This window comes from Lolium perenne, chromosome 3, assembly GCF_019359855.2.
Source record: "Lolium perenne isolate Kyuss_39 chromosome 3, Kyuss_2.0, whole genome shotgun sequence".
NCBI lineage: Eukaryota > Viridiplantae > Streptophyta > Magnoliopsida > Poales > Poaceae > Lolium > Lolium perenne.
In genome coordinates, this window is record NC_067246.2 from 29,125,504 (window position 1) to 29,134,474 (window position 8,971).

At 44.0% G+C, this 8,971-nt stretch overlaps 1 protein-coding gene across 3 annotated transcripts; it reads left to right on the forward strand.

Moving 5' to 3' along the window:
• Positions 1-732: 732 nt before the first annotated feature.
• Positions 733-7,528, forward strand: LOC139838386 (uncharacterized). Of its 3 annotated transcripts, none has more exons than XR_011754704.1 (6): positions 733-1,225; positions 2,105-2,277; positions 2,997-3,164; positions 4,765-4,941; positions 6,088-6,267; positions 6,800-7,528. XR_011754704.1 is itself a non-coding variant. In XM_071827819.1 (6 exons), the coding sequence occupies exons 3-6, from the start codon at positions 3,137-3,139 to the stop codon at positions 6,802-6,804; spliced, it is 393 nt and encodes a 130-aa protein (XP_071683920.1). In that variant the 5' UTR covers positions 742-1,225; positions 2,109-2,277; positions 2,997-3,136; the 3' UTR covers positions 6,805-7,528. The 3 variants fall into 3 exon arrangements, 1 of the variants encoding a protein (XP_071683920.1); XR_011754703.1 differs by having other exon boundaries at positions 2,109-2,277; XM_071827819.1 differs by having other exon boundaries at positions 742-1,225; positions 2,109-2,277; positions 4,762-4,941.
• Positions 7,529-8,971: the final 1,443 nt, after the last annotated feature.

Below are 8,971 nucleotides of genomic sequence, written 5' to 3' on the forward strand. Positions count from 1 at the left end.
CATCTTAACTAAGAAATCGATAAAAAGAAATGTTGTTTACCTCTCCAGTACTTCATCGAACACCATGCGCGCGTCGGAAGGGTCGGCAGATGATTGCTTGATGGAGCCGGTGACGGAGGCTGTTGCACGTGCCGAGTAGCGGACGCCTTCCCCCTTTTTCGGCGGCGACTTGTCGGCACCCTCCACGGGCGACGGGCGCTTGGTCGCGGGCACCTTCCTCTTGGCCTGCGGCCTACGGGGCGGCGGCTCTTGTGTGCAACGTCGGGCTCGGCGGGATAAAGAGGGCACGGGCGGCGGCGACACCGCTAGGAACGTTTTTTTTCCCTACTGGAGGAACGTTTTTTTTTTTTTTTTTGCCTCCGACACTGCATATTGGCGGTTAATATAGCGCATGGCCGATTTAGCGCGCATGTTGGAGATGCTCTTAGGTTCTAAGTAGCAAGATTTTTGGTCTCAGACTTGAGGTTTGATATTCTTTTGTTATGATTTGATGCTCAAAGGGCGTGAAATGGTTAAGGATACATATCTAGAAGCTTTATGGGGCGTTCCTAGGGTTTTGGTGCATTTTGGGCGGGAAAGTTTATATTGGCTAGATTGTTGAAATAATTGTAAAAGTGGCTGCTAAGTAAACTGGGCCAAAACACAGTTGGTTATTTGGCCGAAGCCAGCCCACCCGGGAATGTCGCCAGTTAGGGTTAACCCAACTCGATTCCCCTCACGCGATTCCCCCTTCCAGCGCCGTCAACTCCCCAACCTCGCCGTTCGCGGTGACCGGACCAGCAGCGCCGCCGTCCGGAGGTAGCACCCTGCTGACCTGGTGTAGCACCCCACAGGCGAGGGAGGCCACGAGAGCATCCGCGCCGGCACCACAGCGTGCGGGCGTGCCTGTGAAAGGCCGAGCCACGGCGTGCGGGCTGAAGGCAGGCGCCGAGCGAGCCAAAAGCAGGAGAGGCACATGAGCTCCGCGCGCGGTCCTGGTCGCCGGCGAGGACCACCAAGGCGGGGCGACGGTCAATCTCAGCGACCGCCGCGGACTGCGGTAGGGGCGCGGGCGGGGAAGCTTGCCGCGGTGCAGAATGTCGGCGGGGAGGCGCGGAGTACGAGCTGCTGGTCGATCCCCTCCCCGAGGTGCTGCCTCCGGCGTCGTCTTCACCGCCCACGATCCCGATCTGCTGCCAACAACCATAAATACGAGCAGCTGCTGCTGCTGCCGACCGTCGAGGATGTGAGTACCACATCCCCCTCTCTGTTTTACATCTAGACTGCAAGATCGGAGCAGAAATTTCATGTCTTTCGATCTCCCTGGAAAATGACAGCTTGATTTCCGTCTGTATCCTCATGGCGCGCGTGTCAATTCTGTTGTTCTGTTAGAAGGTAGCTGCTGACACGTAGATGTCAGTAGATGCAGAACATAATGCACGTTGGCAAGGTGAAAAGTTCCTGCCGTTGTTTTCTCTGAATGTAGCAGCTAGAACCCAGTTTCCTTCCAATCTGGTGGGTATGCTAGTTTAGCACATGTTGCTTGTAGACAGCAGTTAGGAGGTAAAGTTGCCTGGCATTTTCGCTAAAATTAAATTATACTTGTTCAGCTGCTTGTGTTCTTACTGAATTGGCACCTTGTAGGTTCTTAACTCTGATGGTGTCTCAAAGCTGAATGTGTAGCAATTAGGATTCAGTTTTCCATCTGCTATTTAGCAATATACTTGTATGTTATTCCATGGAATTACAGCAGCTATAAGTATACTATTTTAGACCTGATGTGGTATTGCTCTCCCATCAGCACTAAAATGCCATCGATCTATCTTGAGGTAGTGTACTGGTCACTGGACATTGAGAAATCTTATGTACTTCACCGGTTGTGACATATAGGACAAAAAGAGAAGAAATTTGTATAGGACATTGTAATAATTTTTTATGGTTATTGCTGAAAAATAATAGAGCATTCTTTTCAAATTACGCTTCCATTCTTTATTCATCTTACCCAGTATTCTTCCTGTTACTGTTATTGTTTGCCTTCACTCTTTTTTATCTCGAGGTGATATATTTGTACATGTGTTTCAAACAGTATGCTTCGCTATTCCTTATCTATCTTATCCTTTGCAAGGCAGTAACGGAGAAGTGGAGCTGTAGCTGGCCAGGAGGGAGCCATGGCTGCTGGAACTGGCGTGGCCCAACCGTTCTTGCATTCAGAAAGGATCTGTTGGATCAATCGTGACCTGCCCGTTCTCGCATTCAGAAGCTAGGGATCCATGTCTCCCGGATCCGGCATAACTCTAGGTACTGATATATCAGCCATTAGTACTTAGGTGTTCATTTTGCAAGATACTCAGCAAGTGTGCTAGTGGTACAAGTTCCATTCCATGTATATTTCGTTCTGCAGAAGTTTGTGTTAAGTAAAGCATGGTTCCAGTTCCTTGCATCCCATGCCATGCTTCTCTAAAGCTTTTCGGTCTATCTAAAATGCACCCTCACTTTTCAATCTAGTCAAGGATTTAAATTGCCACTACTCACTGCCATCATTTTGTGCTTGCCAAATGTTTGAGAGGATGCCACTGAGGGCACTTCTCACATCTTATCAGTTGAATTTTGCTTGCATGCCATACATGTTTGTTTTAATTCCTAAGAGTGATCTGTTATGACTGTTAAGCAATAAGTTGATGGGAGGTTTAAAATTGACTTCAATTTTATATTTGCGCTTTCTCTTCGATTCAAAATTGTCCAGTTAAGTTTTGATGTTCATATTGTTAGCATTTAAGACACATGTGCTGATCTTGCACTTTATAACCTGATCTTTTCTTGTTGCTGATTCTTGAGGTTTAAAATAAGAGAGCATTCTTTTCAAAATACACTTACATTCTTTATTCATCTTATCCAGAATTCGCCTTCCTGTTACTGTTATTATTTGCCTTCACTCTATTCATCTTGAGGGTAGTATATTTGTACATGTGTTGCAAACAGTATACCTCTCTGTTCCTTAACTATCTTAACCTTTGCAGGGTAGTAGTGAAGTGGAGCTGTAGCTGGCAAGGAGGGAGCGATCGCCGCTGGATCTGGCATGACCTGACCCTTCTCGCATTCAGATCCATGTCTGCCTTATCTGGCGTGACCCAGACGTTCTCGCATTTAGAAGGGATCCATGTCTCACGCATCCGGCATAACCCTAGGTACTGATATATCAACCATTAGTACTTAGGTGTTCATTTCGCAAGGTACTTGGCAAGTGGGCTAGTGTTGCAAGTTCCATTCCATGTATATTTCGTTCTGCAGAAGTTTGTGTACAGTAGAGCATGGTTCCAGCTCCTTGAATCACGTCTCAAGTTTCTCTAAATTTGTTTGGTCTATCTAAAATGTGCCCTCACTTTTGAACCTAGTTAAGGATTTAAGCTGCCACTATGCACTGCCATTATTTTGTGCTTGCCAAATATTTGAGTGGATGCTAGCGAGGGGACTTCTGTATTCTTATCAGTTGACTACTAGTGACGGTTGCTTGCATGCCATACATGTTTGTTTTAATTCCTAAGAGTGTGATATGTTATGACAGTTAAGCAATAAGATGATTGCAAGTTCAAAATTGTCTTCGATTTTATATTTGCGCTTTCTCTTCGATTCAAAATTGTCCAGTTGAATTTCGATGATCATATTGTTACCATTTTAAGATGCATGTATCTTCCAGTTTATAACCTGATCTTCTCATATTGCTGATTCTCTTACATATCCACTTCCGATGTTTCCAGCAAGGGTGCTAGGTAGTCTATGTGTGCATTAGAGGTTTGGTTGTGGTGGTAAAGTCTTGCTAGTTTAATATCTTGTTCTTTTCTTCATTTTGGGGAGGGTAGCAGTTACTAGGTGTCAACAACACATCTTTCTTGCTGTCTTCCACTTCCTTGATATCTATATTGTAAGTTGTTGGGTGTCTTTTTGTATGCTGAGTGTCTTTGTCGTCGATAAGTGATAACCATCCTTTCTTGCTGCCTTCTACTCCTTGATAGCTATATTGTAAGATGTTGGGCGTCTTTTGGTATGCTGAGTGGCTTTTGCTGGGCCTATGGGCTGATGTGGCTTGATGGTTGGATGTAATTGGTTTTCTGGTTAGCATCTTGGATCCAACTTGGGTTTAGCTGGATTGAAACATGAAAGCTAAACCACAAACCTAAATACGTTGCCTTTTGAGTAATTATGATGCTTACCTTACAAAGAGGGTCTGAGTTTTATATTTTCAATGTTTTTTCCTATCAAAATTTGCTAATGGTTGCCTTTGGATGAGTACTGGCTGGCCTTGGGTTAATTAGTACCCTTGAGTCTGTAGGTTACCAAGGATTTGAGTAATTAATACTTAGTTGGTTGTACTATATATAGGACCCAACCTTGATTTCGTTCCTTACATATTTCTGGAAAAAGCTTCGAGCTTTCTTGGCTATCATATTCTCTCTGTTACTAGCTACTTTTTATGTGCCAAGCAGGTGATTAATAGCCAACCCTTGCTCATCGTAAAACTATTGTTGGAGCTACAGAATAGCCAACCGATTCTGTCCGTGCGTCTCCAAACTGAATATGGTTTAGATGTTTTTTTACTGTGTTTGGTGGTATAAACAAGACTTTTCCTCTCTTATAATATCTGTAAGGCCTTGAAATGTACTATGCCTGTGGATTGATACGTGAGTTTGCATATATGATGAAATCTGCAAGTAACTTTCATGCCCTGTTGCTTGTCCCCTTGAGTTTTGATTTTGATGGATATTTTTATCAACCTTCGCATGGCAGCAGGTGGGAAGTGGAGCTGGAGCTGGCAAGCAGGGGTCCAGATGGCTGGTGGATCTGGCCAATTTGACTCCAACGTTGCTGCTGGGATGAAAAATTACGGCGGCAACTGTGGGAGAGATTCTTCGTTTTGTGGCTGTACTTTGCTCGGGCCGTCGGCGAGCGGAATACCTACCATTCATGGTAATGAGAAGTTGTGTTCTAGCGCATTATTATTGTGTGATGTTAAGAACTAGAGATCTTTGTCTGGTTCAAGCCTGATCGATCGATCCTTATGAAGGAAGACTGCCCAGACTGTCTTGTAGGTTTCATTTCGCCACTTTGCTATTCGTCAGTATCATGGTTGTTATTTGTCAGTGTTATCCATGTTGCAAGTGGACAGTTCACTGCCATTTGTTTCAAATGGGGCTGGTCGCTGTTTGTTCTATCTGATCTGCGCTATTTTCAAAAGATGCCGTGTTATTGTATTTCTAGTACTCCCTCCATCCCAAAATAACCGACTCAGTTTTATCTAGAAAAAGTTGAGTCACCTATTTTGGGATGGAGGGAGAATGATGTTTAGGACTGGTTGGTCTGTTTAGGTTCAAGCATTTACATACATATATATTGGTTCCTCTCTTTTGGTTCAAGTAGTACATACATATTGGGATCATGAGTAAAAGAATGAAGAATACAGGTTTGTATATTAGCCAATGGGGCTGATTGTTATTAGTTCTATCTGCTCTACGCCATTTTGAAAAGATGATGTGTTATTGTATTTATAGCACTCCATCTGTGCCAAAATAAGTGACTCGGTTTTATCTAGATACGAATTCATCTAGACATATTAAGAAATAGCCGAGTCAGTTATTTTGGGACGGAGGGAGTATGGATTAGGACTGGCTGGTCTTTGTTTTGGTTCAAACATTTACATGCATATATATTGGTTCCTCTCTGATTTGTTAAGTCTTGTGTATTTGTTAAGCCTGTTGCTGTCCTGAAGTTTTCCATTGTTGTGTCCACATCATTTCTTCTGTGTAGTATATCAAGGCTGTTACGGTGCATTCATGTTAAGAGTTTTATCCAAGTTGGGAGGTTTAATTTTATAGTACCAAACAATCTGATAAGAAGTGTTGTATCCAACTAAGTTGGGAGTTAAAGCCTCCTTGACGTATATTTAATCTTTGTTTTGCTGTTTACAAAAATGGCCAGCCTGTAGAAGAAGAATGAGCTGCTGCCAATTTGTTGGTTTTCACCATATAAATACTTGTTCAGTAGTAGTGTGACTAGTGTCCTTGCTGCAGATGGATGTACAGAGTTGGTTGATTCATTGCTGTTTGTGTCGTGCAGGTTGTTCTGCCTGGAGGTGTTGTGTGGTGTCGCAGCTGGGGAAGGGAGGGTCCTGCACCGAGGAGGATGTCACTGGCCGGCTGCTTGCTTTGGTGTGTGCCTGGGGACCTTGGCATGGCCAGGAGGCGCTGCTACGGTGGTGGCGGCGGCTGCCCGTGTGTCATACATACTGTTTGGGAGGTATGGATTCTTGTAGTGTTTGAGTGGTCCTAGTTTTGTGCGTACATCATTTTCGAAGCAGTATTATGGTTGTTGTGGGTGTATTCAACTGGGTTTTATTTAGGCTGGAGGTTTCATTTCCTCACTTGCTAGTTGCTATCAATCTGATAAGAAGAGTTGTTGCTTGGATTTGGTAATGGCAAGAGGCGTTGTAACCATCTTGTGCTTTGTAGGACTTGTTGATCTCTCTTTTGGTTCAAGTAGTACATACATATTGGAATGCAAGTTTTTGTTCAAGTATTTTTGCTTGCTGGATCATGAGTAAAAGAACGAAGAATACAAGTGTGTTTATTAGCCAATATATGCTCCTGCTGGGTATTTAAAGAACACTGCTGTTTGGTTTTGTGAAAATGGCTTTTATTCAAGTTGCATAAGTCATTCTCTCACTTTGCTTCTATCAATCTGATAACAATAGTTGCTGTTGGTTTGAGTTATTTTTAAATGTCAGTGCTTGACTTGGTGACCTGACCATGCTTTGCTCTTGTTTTTTAAGGATAACTGGGAGGCCTAAACAACGGCAGCGGTGGCATTCGTCTTCGACTCCTTGTGTGTTCAGGGAAGTTTCTGGTTCCTGCGTGTGATTTCTTTGTGTAGTTGATCATGTAGTATCTCTACATGGAATTTGCTAGCCTGGAGTTGTCCAAGCAGTATCATGGCTGTTATTTGTCAGTGTTATTCGTGTTCCAAGTTGGCAGACTTGGTTCACTGCCATTTATTGTATCTGCTGTACGCCATTTTCAAAAAATGCCATGTTATTGTATTTTTTAGGACCAACTCCGTCCCATAATAAGTGACTCCATTATGTGTAGATATGTATGCATATAGACACATTTTAGTTGTAGATACATCCGTAGTAGTGTCCTTGCTGCACATCAGAATGGCCTGACGCCAATTTGTTTGTTTTGCCATGTAAATACTTGTTCAGTAGTAGTGCCCTTGCCACAGACGGATAGACTTGGTTGATTGATTGCCGTTTGTGATGTGCAGCCCCCCTTACTCGTGCTTGTGTGCGTTGTCGCGGCAGGGAAGGGGAGGGGAGTATCCTGCGCCAAGCCAAGGAGGAGGTCGACCTTGGCATGGTTCTGGCCGCGCTGCAACCTGCGACGGGCGGCGGCCACCTGTGTGTTGTACATACTGTTTGGGAGGATGGAACCTTGTAGTGTTTGAGTGGTCTGAAGATTGGAACGGACACAGCTTGTTGTAATTAATTATTATAATGGTTTCTTTTGCACTTTTTTGGATTTTTTGTTGATGAGTTGCATGTGGTGAGCTAAAGCTGTGAGTTTGGGAAGTTTAGCTCTATATGTACTAGATGACTTGACATGTTTCGGTATCTAGTATTATCTGCTGTTTTACCCGAAATATCGAGAAAATCAGTATGTGTCATGTCAAAACTAATAGCGGCACATACGCGCGCCTGCTCTCCACACGAGTAGGCCCGTGATTTGTGGGTAAATTCGCTAATATGGCAATCAGTCCCACGACAGTCAAAAGGCAACTCAATAACAAATCAGCGAGACTGGGACGAGATTCCGATCGATCTCGATCAACTTGCACGCCCGTCTCCATTCGTGCAGCAGGAGCCTGCCTTTGATGGAGATGAGCGCGTCCAGCCAGCTCTTTTGTACCTACGCGCCCACGTCGCCATCCAGGGAACGAATTCAATCCAAATACGAGTAGTATCCATTTGTGTACGTTCATGAATATGAACTAGAGAAAAACAAAACCACTGAACTGGAGTATAAAAATTGAAAGACATTTTGGATCTTCTCTCGGCAGAAACAAAACCTCGTTTACGTTCATGAATATTTTGGATCTTGTGTCGGCTGAAACAATCGAGTATCAAAATTGACAGACGAGTATTGTTAACACCCGTACAGGCTAGTAAACGTTCTCGGCGATGGTCAAAACCAATTCGTAGCATAAATCTATCAACAACCGAGTAACTTAAGGAAAAGATTGGGAAGAGTTATGGTTGATGGAGACAAAATTGGTTCCAAGCATAAATATAGCAATGATCGAGAAATCAAAGGAAAGGATTGGGAGAGGATAGGATGGAGGAGACGATATCTTGAGGAGGAGGATCCTAAAGAATAGGAGGTCCATGCATACCACAGTTAACGGTGTTGACTGATTTACATATTTAATGAATAGGACTTGCCCCATTTACGCCTCCACGTCAACAATCCGTGGCAGTAGGCATCTTGGCCGTCCATTGTAGACTCCCAACAAGCAAGAAAAAGGAGAGGCGGGAGAGAACCATCAAGAGGAAAGGATTGGGATGGTGCATGCATATTTTGAGGATGCTGAAAAATATGGATGCCCATGCAAACCGGGAAATCAAAGGAAAGGATTATGAGAGGATATGATGGTGGAGACATATCTTGAGGGAGGATCCTGAAGAACATGAGGTCCATGTAAACCGTGGTTAACTGGATTTTCCTTCCTAATTATACGTACCTAATAATTAGGAACTTGCCCTATTAACGGCGTCATGTCACCAATCCATGGCATTGAGAATCCCGACTGTCCATCGTAGACTCTGACCAAGGAGAGGGTCAAGGTAGAACTCGAAGCAGCTAGCTTCCGGGAGAAGTTGGATCAACTCATGAAGTCCAAGGAGGCATTGAGGATGAAGACGTTGGAGACCAAGCTCCTCATCACC

Excerpts from the sequence above, each read along its gene's own strand:
- LOC139838386 (XM_071827819.1), top strand. The coding sequence starts at position 3,137 with ATGTCTCACGCATCCGGCATAACCCTAG. Across the intron at positions 3,165-4,761 it reads CGCATCCGGCATAACCCTAG|CAGGTGGGAAGTGGAGCTGG; the intron begins GTACTGATATAT and ends TTCGCATGGCAG. Across the intron at positions 4,942-6,087 it reads CGGAATACCTACCATTCATG|GTTGTTCTGCCTGGAGGTGT; the intron begins GTAATGAGAAGT and ends TGTGTCGTGCAG.